The 16272-nt window shown below is 40.1% G+C and overlaps 1 protein-coding gene across 3 annotated transcripts; it reads left to right on the top strand.

The window, feature by feature from the left end:
- The first annotated feature begins 5021 nt into the window (after positions 1-5021).
- LOC115205106 (transmembrane protein 144) lies at positions 5022-9998 on the top strand. 3 transcript variants are annotated; one of them, XM_029770756.1, is made up of 12 exons: positions 5022-5210; positions 5620-5787; positions 5920-6000; positions 6098-6197; positions 6360-6440; positions 6580-6658; positions 7084-7157; positions 7397-7515; positions 7661-7780; positions 8186-8283; positions 9385-9438; positions 9891-9998. In XM_029770756.1, exons 1-12 carry the CDS (start codon positions 5114-5116, stop codon positions 9972-9974), a joined length of 1155 nt encoding a protein of 384 aa, XP_029626616.1. In that variant the 5' UTR covers positions 5022-5113; the 3' UTR covers positions 9975-9998. The 3 variants fall into 3 exon arrangements, with proteins under 3 accessions (XP_029626616.1, XP_029626617.1, XP_029626615.1); XM_029770757.1 differs by having other exon boundaries at positions 5023-5210; positions 5878-6000; positions 7736-7780; XM_029770755.1 differs by having other exon boundaries at positions 5026-5210; positions 5878-6000.
- The last annotated feature ends 6274 nt before the right edge of the window (positions 9999-16272 follow it).

Genomic DNA, 16272 nt, shown 5'->3' with positions numbered 1-16272 from the left:
CTGTGTATGACCTTCTGCTTGCCCCTGCAATAAACACCTGCTGCATCCTGCGCTTGAAACCAGCTCTCTGTTTCCCCTCGTGTTCATTACACTGGCACTGACACACTCCAGGCATTCCCATGATTGGAGACAGCATTGGGACTGGCATGCTAGACCCCACAAAACCCAAAGCAAACAGAACATCAGAACACAGGAACATAACTTTACAAGCGGGTCGCCACAATATCCTAATAGTTGTGACTCATTGCAACAGTATGCACTAATGAACTAGTGTAGCTTTACAAGTGCACAATTTTTGACCAGCCTGCAAGTTAAATATAATGTGTTTCTAGCTTTAACTGTGTAAAGGAATAGGGTTCCAAAGAATAATAAGCACAGTCAGAAATAATTTGTACAACATTTAAAGTGTGACTGCAGCGCAAGAGAGTGAGATGGGCAAATTCTTTGTGACCCGATTCAGGAAACTGGGCGTATGTGGCAAGTCACGACTTCACAGGAGAGCCGGTTGAACGTAAAAAAAATTGTTTGGATTGGTCTGCCAAGGCTTCCGTCTATATGAGCTTGTCAGTCTGTGTTGGTAATCTTGTCGAACGGGGATTTAAATTTTTTTATTGTGTAGTGGAGCTGCATAAGTGTTGCTCTCCACTTTGTGGAGGATAAAGTTTTGAAATCAGTGGAATTAGAGTATGATAGCTAAAGAGATGGAGAAAACACCTGTCTCCGGATTACATCTTCAAACTAAAGGCAACCATGGTATAGCATTCCTGACAGGGAGACGCATCCATCATGCATGATGATGTATACGGACGGGTAAGATAGTCGAGCGTTAGCTAGCTACATTTTCAGATATTACACATTTATAATTTTGACAAAGTTGTTTCATTTCAAGCTAAAGTGTACTCTTAGCAAGCTAGCCAACATTAGCTGGCTGGCTCCCTAGCTGATGTTATTATTTGTATCCCAGAGCCGTATTCATGCAGGGTAGTAACGACATGATTTAGTACTGTGTTCATTGTTGTTTAACTAGCTAATGTTAGCTAGCTGGCTCGTTAGCTAACGTTACGTGACGTGTGTGATCTTAAACGTTGTTTACCTATCTAGCTAGCTACATGTCTTAAGCTAAAGTGTATTGTTAGCTAACTAGCTAATGTTAGCTGGCTGGCTTCCTAGCTGACGTTATTATTCATATCCCAGAACTGTTTGCTTTTCTAGTTAGAGCTTTTCTGTTTAACTAGCTAATGTTAGCTGGCTGGCTCATTAGCTAACGTTACGTGACGTGTGTACAACAACCGTTGAATATGGTCGGTGTTAGTAAACTGGTTAAACTGTTTTCATGTAATCCAGAGGTAAAAAAATCATCGGCCAGAGCGTCAAGTGTGCCCTCCGAGAGCGAAACGAAATGGGTGGGGCTAAAGCTTAAGAGGGTGTGAACGATGCAGAATGGATGTAGACAAAGAAGAGCTCTTCACTAGATACCAAAACATTCAAAGGCGATTTTTCGCGAAAGTGATTTTACAAGTTGATCAACTTTCAAAGCAGAATAACTTTCCCATTGTTCCTTAAATGCAGTGTATGATATACCATTTTGTAGCTCTGAGTCTCTACTTTTATCCAATGTAAAAAACACAATTTCTACATTGCTGCATAAGACCGAATCCAGGCGGTGAGTCACATTTGGCAAGCATATTCAGTATATCTGAGTGTGAACTTGAGGCAAGGGGGATAGAGAGATTCAGACAGACCGGCAGGCAGGCCATTAGTTACTTACTTGAAGGGGCATGTTGCAGAGTACAAACATATGGCAGTGACAAAATGAGGAATCAATATAATAATCAGATTTTACGTTTAGTCACACTACCCTCCATATGTATTTGGACAGTGAAACTATATGTTTTAATTTCGCTCTATACTCCAGCATTTTAGATTTGAGATATTTCATATTAGGCGACAGTACAGAATGTGAGCTTTTAGTTTAGGGTATTTTCATACATATCTGTTTTACCGTTTTAGAAAGAAAAGCACTTCATGTACCTGGTCTCCCATTTTTAAAGAAGTCATCAGTAATTAGACAAATTCACTTATAATGTATTAAAGTTGTCAAAAGTGTAGTATTTGATCCTATATTCCTTGCATTCAATGACAACATCAAGCTTGTGACTACAAACTTGTTTCATGCATTTGCAGTTTGTTTTGGATTATGTTTTGGCCAATAAGAACTGAATGGTGAATAATGTATTATGCCATTTTGGAGTAACTTTTATGATAAGTAAGAATAGAAGATTGGGCCTAGATACATAAAGTGCTTTCATTTGTTAAAGGAAACGTAAAGGTGACATTTTGTTTTGTCGCCTCTTATGAATCATTTTGATCTAAAATCGAAAATGCTGGAGAATAGAGACAAAATTAAAAATGTAGCTTCACTGTCCAAATACATATGTTCAGGAGCGTATTTCCTCCTCCCTGTACTGACTTGAATCGATGGCTGCTGTGGAAAGTTGTACAGTACCTCTAAAGTGAACCACACATACGATCCATTCACTAGACCACTTGCGCTCAAAATGGGACCGTTGTTGGCATGGGAAAACCATCAATAGTGATATAGATACAGTGCATTCGTAAAGTATTCAGACCCCTTTACTTTTCCACATTTTGTTACATTACAGCCTTATTCTTTTTTCATCAATCTACTCACAATACTCCATAATGACAAAGCGAAAACAGGTTTTTAGAAATGTTAGCAAATTTATTCCAAATAAAAAACAGATAACTTATTTACATAAGTATTCAGACCCTTTGCTATGAGACTCGAAATTGAGATCACGTGCATCCTGTTTCCATTGATTATCCTTGAGATGTTTCTGCAAAAACCAAGCCACGAGGTCGAAGGAATTGTCAGTAGAGCTCCAAGACAGGATTGTGTCGAGGCACAGATCTTGGAAAGGGTACAAAAACGTTTCTGCAGCATTGACGGTCCCCCTCCATCATTCTTAAATGGAATAATGTTTTAACCACCAAGACTCCATTTTTACTATTTTCTACATTGTATAATAATAGTGAAGACATCAAAACTATGAAATAACACATATAGAATCGTGTAGCAACCAAAAAAGTTTTAAACAAAAATATGTTTTATATTTTAGATTCTTCAAAGTAGCCACCTTTTTCCTTGACAGCTTTGCACACTATTGGCATTCTCTCATCCAGCTTCATGAGGTAGTCACCTGGAATGCATTTCAATTGACAGGTGTGCCTTGTTCATTTGTGGACTTCTTTCCTTATTGCTTTTGAGCCAATCAGTTGTGTACGGGTGGTATACAGATAGATTTGACATAGCCTACATGCTATAAAAATGTCACCTTAACATTGAAGTGTAAATCAGTCTAGTAGTAACACAGAGTACTCCTTTGTTCAAAAAGTTAAGTAATACTGCAAGATATATGAAATGACTGAAAATATATTGATGAATTGCAATGCTTTATTAATTGATGCCTTATAAGACTATAAAAGGCTCCCATAAGTATTCTGCAAAGGTGAGGGCCAACTCCTAAGAGGAAAGTTGGAACGCAAGCAAAATGTTATGACCTGACTCTTTGCCAGTATAATATAACAATGGTTTATTATCTTCCAATTTTTCATGTCAAGTGCCTATTATGCCTAATAGCCTACATAGTAATTATTCCAAAGGTTACCCAATGATTGCATTTTGACAAAGGTTAGAGGCCAATATGTTGTGATACGAATGCAGGACACTCTTTAAGTGGGAAATTGGCCTACAGTACCTACAAACAAAAACTTCCTGCTGACAGTGGGTACGCTCCGGTTCAGTCCCAGGATCATATCTAAATGGAAAGCGAAAACCTCGCTTGTGTTTAAGGGGCTTTTGATAACTCCACAACTTGCTCGACACAATTGATGGTCATTCACATCATTATGTTTGTTAGAATGGATCAAGAACAAATTTGATGTGGTTTCAAACAGCAAGAAGGGGATAGATTCCTTATGGGACACCTCATGAATGAGAGTAACTATACCATCAGCAAGAAAGCGTATGGCAATAATGTCCTATTTTCTGAACCACGGTGGTGCCCTCTCACTGTATATTTGGATAGAATAGACGTGAGGTTATGAATGCATCTTTACATTCAAGTTTATATCCCGTGTTGCATTACTTGAAGTGTTCATTTGTTTCTAAGATATTTCCAATTCCTTTAGTGCCCTTTTGTCTCCATTTCTCCCTTTCCAAAGTGGGATACTTCCGAACGTAGTTGGGTATCCTCAGAAAATAATAGCATGACCACAGAATGAGAGACTTTTCTATGTTTCCAGGATGTATACATTTCTCCATTAGAACGTATGATCCGACATGGTTATCTGTTTGTCTTTGCATTGAGCTCAGGTAAGGATACAGTGAGGGAAAAAAGTATTTGATCCCCTGCTGATTTTGTACGTTTGCCCACTGACAAAGAAATGATCAGTCTATAATTTTAAGATCAAATTATTATTTAGATGGAGTAGGCCAACTAGTGTTGGGGACAACTGTAGCATTGTCACTGAGACAAACCCTAACTCTTTTCCATGACCTTAACCTCATTCACCTAACCTGCTGTGTTAGTTCTTCTAACCTGCCACGTTAATTATCCTAACCTGCCACGTTAATTATCCTAACCTGTCACGTTAATTATCCTAACCTGTCACGTCAATTATCCTAACCTGTCCCGTTAATTATCCTAACCTGCCACGTTAATTATCCTATCCTGCCACATGAATTATCCTAACCTGCCACGTTAATTATCCTAACCTGCCACGTTAATTATCCTAACCTGCCACGTTAATTATCCTAACCTGCCACGTTACCTATCCTAGCCTGTCACGTTAATTATCCTAACCTGCCATGTTAATTATCCTAACCTGCAATGTAAACAAGCCATCTATACCGAAAAATCGTCAGTATCACCACTGGGGAACACACCCAAAGTTAAGCCCAGCAGCCTAATTGATTGCCTATCTTAATTAGTGTCAGCTGTTGCAGCATTATTCCTTGTTGTGGAACGGCAAGTATTGTCCTTAACACATGGCCGATCATCTGTGCAGGTTTTGAAACCGGTTATTGTTGATGGTGGCAGAAATGCTAGATGTAAACATTTTTCTCCTAATTGACGTCATGATGTGGTCTCTGGGGAATTTCTCAGAAGCAGAGAAAGTTGAACAAGGTATGTAGCCTACTCACCATACACCTATGTGCTAGCAAACAGATGCTTGAGTTGGTAAAAATAAACAATGCATGCTGCCTTGAAATGATCTTTATCTGCAGTGCATGTTGAAGAAACTGTAGGGCTGGCTGCTTGAACAATCTTCCAGACAATACTAGTTTAATCCTGTTTCATGTTGCTGTATGTAGCTAAAGGTTCACATTAATTTCAAAATTTTATATTTATAATAGCAGCATATGAAGTGATTTTTAAAATAACATTTTCAAAACCAGCCTACAATGGTGAAACCTAATTTATCTGAAGTAGTTTGTTTTCTGTAACTTGTCACTCAATATTTTTGTCAATGGGTATTATTGGAGTACTTGACGCTGATAATTGGTCCTTGACTAAATTCAGTAACATTCTTCAGATGTGCACGTTGATGAAAATGCTACAATGAACATTGACGTAAGAAGATTACCTTTACTCGGTTCATTAAACACGACTGAAATGGCTTACGGCTTTGTTGCAAACAGTATTGCTGTGATCTTGTATGGCAGCAACTTTGTCCCTGTCAAAAGGATAGAAACTGGTGATGGTAAGAGATCCATAAAAATCATAATGCATGTTTTTTAACTTCTCTCGTTTGACCATCTTGTAATATTTTAACATAAATAAAAATCTTCAGGGATGTTTTTCCAGTGGGTGAACTGTGCATCCATATTGGTAGTTTCGATGATTGGTGACTTGATACTCGACTCTCCCAAATTCCATCCGTTGGCAATGCTGGGAGGAGCAGTCTGGGCCACAGGTATGACTCCAACTTTCAAGCTGTACTGTAACCTCCACACAAACATAAATTGGGCCTACACTCCGAACTACTGAAATGTTTTCATCAATGTTTACAGGCAGTTTAACAGTCGTCCCCATAGTAAAAGCCATTGGCCTTGGACTTGGAGTTTGTATTTGGGGATCCAGCAGTTTGCTGATGGGATGGATAAGTTCAAGGTAAGTTATTTTTTTTTTGTATATATTTTTTCGCGCAGTAAGTCCTCATATTTTACATTTTGAAAGGGCAATTCATATTTAGTCTCAAAATACCATTTCCATTGGGAATATGTTCTTAGACCAGCAATTGAGTGAGGTAATTTTAAATATATTTTTCAACAGGTTTGGATGGTTTGGTATTGAAGCACAGGTTGTTGCCAGACCAGTATTGAACTACTGTGGTGCTGGTTTGTGCTTGTTGAGGTAATGAGTCATGAAAGCACCTAATCCAATACCTCAGAATAATACTCTTGCCACTGGTCAATTTGTTAATAACTTTATATAGTCTATTTGAAACTCCCATGACAATTGTATTGCATTTACAATTTATTTTCGTTTCCAGTGGACTCATCCTTTTCTTTGTGAAGACTAATGTTGGAGAACTTCCACATTCAGAATCCACCCCCTTACTGATTAACAGGGTAATTATGTTTGGAAGTCTAAATGCTTTTGCTCAATAGCCATGCAGTATCAATTCAGTTGAATTAAAAAAATAATCTGAGGGGCAATCATTTTGGATAAATGTCAGACAGCAGCAACGATGACATGAAAGTGTACCACAACACGTACCACACAGCAAGACAAGATATAACACCCAAGACATTACCACACATCAGCTAATGACTGGTTTGTCTAAAAAGTATGTCATTGGTGACACTTATTGTAACGGCTCTCTAGAAAAATCCGTGGGGTGAAAAGTTGAATGATCAATTCTTCTGCCACCGCAGGACAGACTTGTCACAACTGCAGAAATTTATTTTTTGAGTTTGCATTGAGATGACCATGGGGAACTGCTGTGCTGACTTATTGTCTACACTACTGACTATGACTATTGTGTCTACTTAAGACTGTGAATTCTGGTGTCTATGGGCCTTCGGAGTCATGGGTGGATGTCATGGGAGCAAAGAGAAAGCGCTGTGTGTGAGTACACCCCTTAATCACTCATGCTCTTTGCTTTCACAATTAGTAGTTGGGGCTGGGCTGAAGTCAATTGATTTGGGTTCTAGTTACATGTTGGGACATGACTTACTCAACTGAAAATTTATTTCCTTTCGACTTTTGGACATGGGGCTAACTCAACATGAGAAATTACAGCTTGTTTAGTTGTCTTGTAATTTTCGATGCAGTCATAGAAACTCTCACCACCCTTTTGACTTTAGAGGCTGCTTGTTGGCTGTTGTAGCAGGCCTGTTGTATGGGGCCTCCTTTGTTCCAATCCTCTACATAAAAAGCCATGCTGCGGTCCGCGACAGCATCTGCTATGGAGCCAGTCTATACGGTGAGGTGGTAGGTGGAAGGATCCTAGACTGTAGCCAATCACACATTAAACTCAGTCTGTGTAATGCTGAAGAGGGTTTAGTCTCAACAACGTGCTGAGTTTACATATTCTCTATTGTCAACCTAATATACCCCCCATTTCCTAGATCTTGACTATGTGTTTGCCATGTGCTGTGGCATCTACCTCACCAGCACGGTGTATTTCTCCATCTACTGTGCAGCCATGAGGAACAGACCCAGGGTGTTCTCCAGAGCCATCCTGCCAGGTGTTCACTCTCCACTCAAATTCTAATTCTCTCCTCTTCCTGAACTGTGCCCTATATATGGGGGTGTCTATCCTCATCCATGAGGGCAGATTGAGTCCAGGGCTGGCTTAGAAGTGTTTCCCAACTCCAGTCCTTGACTACCCTCAACAGCACACATTTGTTGTAGCCCCAGACAAAAACTCCTAATTCAACTTGTCAACTAATCATCAAGCCCTTGACAAATTGAATCAGGAGTTTTTGTCCAGTGTCACAACAAATATGTACTATTGGGGTACTTGAGGACCAGAGTTGAGAAGCACTTGGTTAAAGAATTGGGCCGGGATTGATAATGCCATGTAAAATATGATATTGTTTTGTAAAGCATGTTAAGTAGGGTGTCACTAAATCTCATTCTCCTATGTTCAGGCTTTTTGTCAGGTCTGATGTGGACGTTGGCCACTTATTGTTGGTTTCTGGCTAATAACTACCTTAGTGCTGTGGTCACCTTTCCCATCGTCTGTGCAGTAAGTACACCTCTGGGATGCCCCCTGACATACATGTGTGGACACCCCTTCAAATGAGTGGATTTGGCTGTTTCAGTGATACCAGTTGCTAACAGGTGTATAAAATTTCCATGCAATCTCCATAGACAAACATTGGCAGTAGACTGGCCTTAAGGGCTTTGACTTTCAGTGTGGCACCATCGTAGGATACCACCTTTGCAAAAAGTCAGTCAAATTTCAGCCTTGCTTGAGCTGCCCCGGTCAACTGTAAACGCTGTTATTGTGAAGTGGAAACATCTAGTAGCAGTAATAGCTCAGCCGGGAAGTGGTAGGCCACACAGAATGGGACCGCTGATGCATGTTGCGTGTAAAGTCTTTTCAGTTGCAACACACTACCGAGTTACAAACTGCCTCTGGAAGCAATGTCGGCGCACTAATTGTTTGTCGGGGGTTTCAAGAAATGGGGTTTCAATGGCCGAGCAGCCAGACACAAGCCTAAGATCACCATGTGCAATGCCAAGTGTCGGCTAGAGTGCGGTAAAGCTTGCCACCATTGGACTCTGGAGCAGTCGAAGCACATTCTCTGGAGTGATCAATCACGCTTCACCATCTGGCAGCCTGACACGTACGGGTCAGGGTTTGGCGAATGACAGGAAAAGCCGACTGAGCCAGGCCTAAATGCCCAACATATGGACTGACCTCACTAATGCTCCTGTGGCTGAATGGAAGCAAGTCCCAATAGCAATGTTCCAACATCTAGTGGAAACCCTTCCCAGAAAAGGGGAGGGGTTTATAGCAGCAAAGAGGGGACCGTCTCCATATTAATGCCCATGATTTTGGAGTGAGATGTTCGACGAGCAGGTATACATACTTAGGTCATGTAGTGTTATTGCTAGATGACTCATACTTCGTATAGCACATGTGCTTATGTCTGTGTATAGGTTTTGACATTGAGATTTGGTGATGTCTTCTTACAGAATATAGTTTGCGCCACTGTCAGTTTCTTGAGAATGTGCAACTGTTCCTGGTAATGCTAAATGTAGAGAGTCTGACAATGGTGCTTTGTAAACATGAAGGTGTAAGTGATCCAATAATTTCAATTAACAGAATTCCTCTATCTAGGGTAATTGTCTAGTTGCAGCTCTGTGGGGAAGTCTGGTTTTCAAAGAAGTCAAAGTAAGTATCCCGGAGTGAGCAAATTTAGTGGATTTATTCGTCTAAGAAACTTCCTCAGCTTCTGGGAATAAGGCACACTTGACAATTGCTGAAATTGAAGTATGAACCCATTCATGTAATTTTGTGGACAGATAAAATCAAGTTCCATGTTAATTTTCCAAATTAAGTTTTTGCCCTAGAATTTCCAAATGTAAAACAAACTTTGCTGTGCTGATTTTGAAGTAGCTGGTCATGCCATCGCTTTTTGACACCAGCTGATTGAGTATCATTTAGTTCTGATTAGCTTGCCCAATGTTGGATATTTTACATCCTGTTGCTCTTATGCATGCCCCCTTTTTCAACACCATTCCACTCACATTATGGTTACCCTGTGCCAACCCAATTTGACACGGAGTTTCCAGTGTGACATGCCATCATATTTGTTGTATTAACTAATGCTTGTCTTTTTTCAGGGCTTGGTAAACTGTTCAATCTTCATAGTAGCCTCCTGTGTTGTCCTGACTGGATCAATGTTGACGGCCTTCTCCAATGTGTAACAAAGAATCAATATAACCCCTAGGTGGCAGCGTTTAAACAGGAATGGCCATCCTAAAGGAGTCCTGAGGTGTATTCAGTGAAGTGATGTGTTCTGAATGTTGCCGATGGAAAGGTAATGGACAGAGCTGATTCATGATCCCCTATTCTGTCTCAGACAGTCATCTGTTCTGGACAATACATTCATATCTGAATGTTCTGTAATGTTACACCCTCCTGAACAAGGCCCTGGATGGTGAAGTATGTTTGTCTCTGATAGTCCTTCAGTTTTGTCTGTACATCTAATGGAGCACTTTATCACCTGGTTAATGAGGGTTCAGCTGTTGCTGGTACTTATGTTGTCACGTATTCAATAGTTTGACGAATTCAAGGGCATTCCCAATGTTAAGAGGGAAGATGTATTAGTAATTTCAAATTGTCATACTCTACTGAAAATATTTATGGTGTGTTGTCTGGCATTTTGCTATGAATGTGAGTTAAAGATTTTTATGACTATGTAAGATCTTAATGTTAATCTTTATTTGGGACATGTCTGAATAAAATGGCTTTCAATCACAAATTTTTGAGCACTGAACTTTGAAGGGAACCTAGTGGGGAAAGCAGAAACCCTAAATGGTGTGCTATTCTACTGCATAAATTGAGAAACTGCTGCCTTTCAGTCTTCATGGTTTTATCTGAAAATCAATTGGAGAATGTGTACCTCTCTTCCCAGATTACCTATACTGAACATAAATACAGTACCTGTGGAAAGTACTCGGACTGCTTGATTTTTTTACGTTACAGCCTTACTCTAAAATGGATTAAAATAAAATCCTCAGCAATCTACACACAACCCCATAATGAAACAGTTTTTCCAATTTTAGGGAATGTGTTAACATAAATATTCAGACCCTTTGCTTTGAGACTTGAAATTGAGTTCAGGTGCATCCTGTTTCCATTGGTCATCCTCAATGTTTCTACAACTTGATTGGAGTCCACCTGGGGTAAATTTTATTGATTGGACATGATTTGGAAAGGCACACATGTCTATATAAGGTCCCACAATTGACAGTGCAGATCATAAATTATATCATTACGTGTACCACCACCCATGTAATTTACATTATTAAATGTCCATGTGGGCTCTGCTATGTCGTAAGACCTCCCGCTCTCTCAAACAGAGAGTTGGTGAACAAAAGTTCAATCAGGCGAAACGACAGGGATTATCCAGTCGCAGTACATTTTAATGACCTAAAACATGAAATTTCTACCTTTTAGATTTTGTGGCATAGAGAAAGTCAAGATATCAGACAGGGGAGGTGATATTAATAATACTCTGAGCAAAATAGTGTTTTTGGATTTTCACCCTCCAGACATTATTTCCTAAAGGACTTAATGATGAAATGCCTATGTATGTTATGTTGTGAATTTGAACATGAATTATTTGCCTATTTAAGATGACTGTTTTTCGTATGATGTACCCAATGATTAATGGAAACTTGCTATGTCCTCATTGTGGTTTTATGGACGTGTTTAATGCGTCTTATACACTTTTGTAGTGTTTGTGAAATGCATATTGTTATGTTTGGTAGCACTTATTTATTTTTCCTTTGCCTCCAACCCCTTTCCATGCATGGAACGGATGTGGGTGGGGCTAGGTCTACATAGAGGTGCTGTTTTCAGAAAATTCACAAAAGCTCTGACGAAGGCCGTGAGGCCGATACGTAAACTTATTAAATATCAGTGATACTATCAAGAGCAGTGTGCGGTTTCCTTTTTCCTTCATGCTGAACAACAAAAGGGAATATTGAATGATCCCCAATGATCCATCGCATCTCCAAAAAACATTTTCAACATCTGTAAAATGATAGTCTAGAAACTAAAACTTTGGCTGTCTTCCTCTCAGGCTTCCATGTCTTCTCCCTGGACCTCCTCAATGTCCACCTCTTGAACATCAGACTGAGGCCTCATCTTCACTGTCACTTTCCAACCTTGTTGAGGATGGCTCGTTGTCAGGCTCAAAAAGCCTCAAATTTGCACAGATGGCCACCAATTTTTCAACCCTTGTGTTGGTCAGCCTGTTGCATGCTTTGGTGCGTGTGTTCCCAAACAAGGACCAGTTGCGCTCTGACGCAGCTGATGTTTGTGGGATTTGGAGAGTGATGGAGGCAACGGGAAAGAGCCTCAGATCCACAAAGTTCCTTCCACCAAGTGGCTGATGAGATATGTTGGCACGACTGCCATATTGCATCTCCATCCCAATGTCCTTGCTTGGAAGTGTACTTCGCCAGACTGCCTAGAACTTTTCCCTCATCCAGGCCAAGGTGGCAAGACACGGTAGTGATGACACCATAGGCCTTATTGATCTCTGCACCAGACAGGATGCTCTTGCCAGCATATTTGGGGTCCAACATGTACGCTGCGGTGTGTATGGGCTTCAGGCAGAAGTCTTCACGCTTTTTGATGTATTTCAGAACTGCAGTTTCCTCTGCTTGGAGCAACAGGTAAGTGGGCAGGGCAGTACGGATTTCTTCTCTTACATCTGCAAGCAGAATCTGAACATCAGACAGGATGGCATTGTCTCCCTCAATCCGTGTAATGGCTACTGCTATAGGTTTCAGGAGTTTCAGGCTGTTTACCACTCTCTCACAAAATACATAATCCAGGAAGATCCTCTTGATGGGGCTGTTCATATCGGCAGACTGTGATATGGCCATTTCTTGGAGAGACTCCTTCCACCCCAGGAGACTGACAAACATGATGACAACACCACCCCAATGGGTGTTGCTGGGCAACTTCAATGTGGTGCTCTTATTCTTCTCACTTTGCTTAGTGAGGTAGATTGCTGCTATAATTTCATGAACCTTCACATACCTAACCATTTCCTTGGCTCTCTTGTAGAGTTTATCCATTGTTTTCAGTGCCATGATGTCCTTGAGGAGCAGATTCAATGCATGAGCAACACAGCCAATGGGTGTGATGTGAGGGTAGGACTCCTCCACTTTAGACCAAGCAGCCTTCATGTTCACAGCATAGGCTGTCACCAGTGCAAATACCTTCTGTGGTCCAAAGTAATTGATGACTGCCTTCAGCTCATCTGCAATGTTGAATCCGGTGTGTATGTTGTCCCTTGTGTCTGTGCTCTTGTAGAATACTGGTTGGGGGGTGGAGATGATGTAGTTAATTATTCCTTGCACACGGACATTCGACCACCCATAGGAGATGATTGCAATACAGTCTGCTTTCTCTATGATTTGCTTGACCTTCACTTGAACTCTGCATCCAGCAAATGAGTAGATAAAGCATGTCTGGTTGGAGGGGTGTATGCTGGGCAAAGAACATTCAGAAATCTCTTCCAATACATAGCCTGTGAGCATCAGAGGTGAACCAGTTGCATACACAGCTCGAGCAAGACATTCATCAGCATTTCTCTATGTTCCCCCATTGAGTAAAAAAAAAAAACGTCTGATTCCAGGAGGACCGTGAGCTGTTGCTATCGATAAGTTGTCTGATTCATAATTTTCACCTCGAATAGAAGTAGAGGGACTTTTGTCAAAGGTTGCTTGTTGTGAGTGCTGACGGAACTTTATGCACTTGGCCAGTTGATTCTGCACCTTTGTTGCATTCTTCACATATGATTTGGCACAGTATTTGCAAATGTACACAGCTTTTCCTTCTACATTAGCTGCAGTGAAATGTTAGCTGCAGTGAAATGTCTCCACACATCAGATAGTGCCCATGGCATTTTCTTGTAAAGTTTAGGGGGGAAAATGAGTAAAAAAAACAAATACAATTCCATGTACAGATAAATAGTTAAGCAGTTAAACAACTCATTTGTAAGATACATGTTTTATAATGAAACATGTATGGAAACAGGTGAATTAACACTCCTCAGTTAGCAGGCTCAAGCAAGCTAAAACCCACATGGTAACAAAAACTAACTAGCAGACATTGTTTACTAGTTAACAAAAAATATTGTATGTCATATAAAATATATTCACCCCACCCAGTATTGTAATTAAAACTTACCAGAAAACATGTAGTCCTTGGCTCAGACAGTGTAGTAGTGAGTAGTGGGGCTCAATAGCATTTCATTCGTGTGCAGGATCTTGAGAAACAACTGTACATGTGATGGAAGAGTGCAAATCAGGAGAGTGAACCTGATTATTTCTCCCATGACAATATGTAATAGTTGTTAATGCTTAATGAAAGGTGAATTGTGCAATTTTCGCTCTTTGCTTCTGAATCCACACAATGGGCTTTTTATTAACATGTAAAATAATAGGAAATTAGTACTAATATGAGAACTTCAGTCATTTCTTTTCGGGGATATGCATATGAATCGGGGAATAACTCACTTCAGAATCTGTGTTGCTATAGCAGCTATCTCGTCTAGACTACTTTTGAATTGGAGGACCACATGGACAAACTATTGTTCCTCGGGTTCAATCCTAGGATTTAAGTCCCCTCCTTTTGTATTAATTATGTAAATCATTTAAGTAATGAGGCACTATAGTTTGAGAAGTACTTGCATGACCCTGCACTTTCAAAACCTCCCTGCTAATCATGATAGGTTGTGTATGTCAGGACAGCAGACATTGTTGATGCTTTACCTCCAGGACAAAGGTGTTCATAGGTTTCCTAGATGGGACACCATAATTGTTCTACTGTTCTGTGTTGTCCTGAAAAGGGGTGGATGTTTTTGTTGGTGTCCTAAAATAACCTGTGGCTATAGTGGAGTGGAAACAGAAGTGTCCAGATATACAATAGAATTAACGCACATAGTGGCCATGTACTTAGTGGAGTCCAAACGGAAGTGTTAAAACGCAGAATTAATTAACCTATTTACAGATATTCTCACACCCTGCGTAGAGGGCTTTTGTTATTGACTATCATAAAAACAATGTGAAAGGGAAGAACACAATGTTGGCTCAAGTTCTTTGGGACATTCTAATTGCTCAGAATTTGCAGAAGGTGTCTGAACATATAGTCCCAACTCTGATTGTCTAACTTTATATCAGTTTCAAATTCATGTCCGTGATCTGTAATGCTGTAAATCAACTAATCCATAAGATGATTAAAACAGAGCTTGTTATAGCATAGCGTGCAATGAGATCTCCCAATAACTGACTGAATGAATTAATTGTCACGCCCTGACCATAGAGATCCTTATTATTCTCTATGTTTGGTTAGGTCAGGGTGTGACTCGGGTGGGGAAGTCTATGTTTTCTGTTTCTTTGTTTTTGGGCTGAGTGTGGTTCCCAATCAGAGGCTGCTGTCTATCGTTGTCTCTGATTGGGAATCATACTTAGGCAGCCTGTTTTCCACTTGTGTTTGTGGGAGGTTATTTTCTGATTAGCGTCTATGCCTGACGGAACTGTTCGCTTTCGTTTTGTTGCTTTTGGTTATTCTTGTTTGAGTGTTTCTTGAAATAAAGTATCATGAACACTTACCACGCTGCGCCTTGGTCCACTTCTCCTTCTAACGACGAGCGTTACAATAATTGTTAAATGCATTACAGTTTTTAATTTCAATCTGAATAACAATGCTATTAGCGCTGGTCTCTGGTGCTTTTTGGGATATAATGATACTACTGTAGGATCGGACAATGAAAGCAAAATCCTGTTGAGCTGTACCAATAAATCCATCTAAAGTTTCTAAAGTTTTAATTTTGGTCAACTGGTATGTTGACCACAATTAATGGGCATTACATAATACTGATGAAATGCTTCAGCAGAATGCTTTTCTTGTCGAACTTGTAAAGGCAATGTTTATATATTTCATATACGCATTCAGTTTTTATTTCCTACTGTCTGTTGAGCATGAGACATGAAATTGGAAAGAAGACTGTACTTAAATAGAATAACCGCGCTCGCTATGCTCCCCGCACCTTAACCAAGAAGTTTAAGTTTAAAAATGAATTCCTGTCAAAATAGAGTTATGCCTTTAAAAAAGGATAAACTCAAACTATGGGACAGTGAAGTTAAAATGGAGCTACACTTCGTTTAATGTTCATTTTAAAGCAGCAATTTTAGGGCAGGTCAGCGTGTTTGCTAAATGAGTGCTTTGGCAGTATGCAAGCAGCATGACCACTCACAAGTAAAGTGCACTCAACGATGCCGGCCCACATTCACAAAGCCTCACAGAGTAGGAGTGCTGATCTAGGGTGCATCCAATTTGTAATGTTTATTAAGATCCCCATTAGCTAACGCCGTAACACTAGCTAATCTTCCTGGGGTCCAAAACCAATTAACAAGACATTACAACCAACCACAAATCAAGACTTCACAAACATTCACCAAGGATACTTTTTTTTAGTTT

Source organism: Salmo trutta, chromosome 13, assembly GCF_901001165.1.
Source record: "Salmo trutta chromosome 13, fSalTru1.1, whole genome shotgun sequence".
NCBI classification, from domain to species: Eukaryota; Metazoa; Chordata; class Actinopteri; order Salmoniformes; family Salmonidae; genus Salmo; species Salmo trutta.
Note: the sequence above shows the minus strand (reverse complement) of the source record. Positions and strands in the feature narration are given on the sequence as shown.

What these genes read in the sequence shown, in the direction of transcription:
- LOC115205106 (XM_029770755.1), top strand. Translation starts at nt 5,114, where the DNA reads ATGGTGGCAGAAATGCTAGATGTAAACATTTTTCTCCTAATTGACGTC. An exon ending in AGCAGAGAAAGTTGAACAAG is followed by an intron (nt 5,211 to 5,619) that starts GTATGTAGCCTA and finishes AACATTCTTCAG; the next exon opens with ATGTGCACGTTGATGAAAAT. An exon ending in GCAAAGAGAAAGCGCTGTGT is followed by an intron (nt 7,158 to 7,396) that starts GTGAGTACACCC and finishes TTTTGACTTTAG; the next exon opens with AGGCTGCTTGTTGGCTGTTG.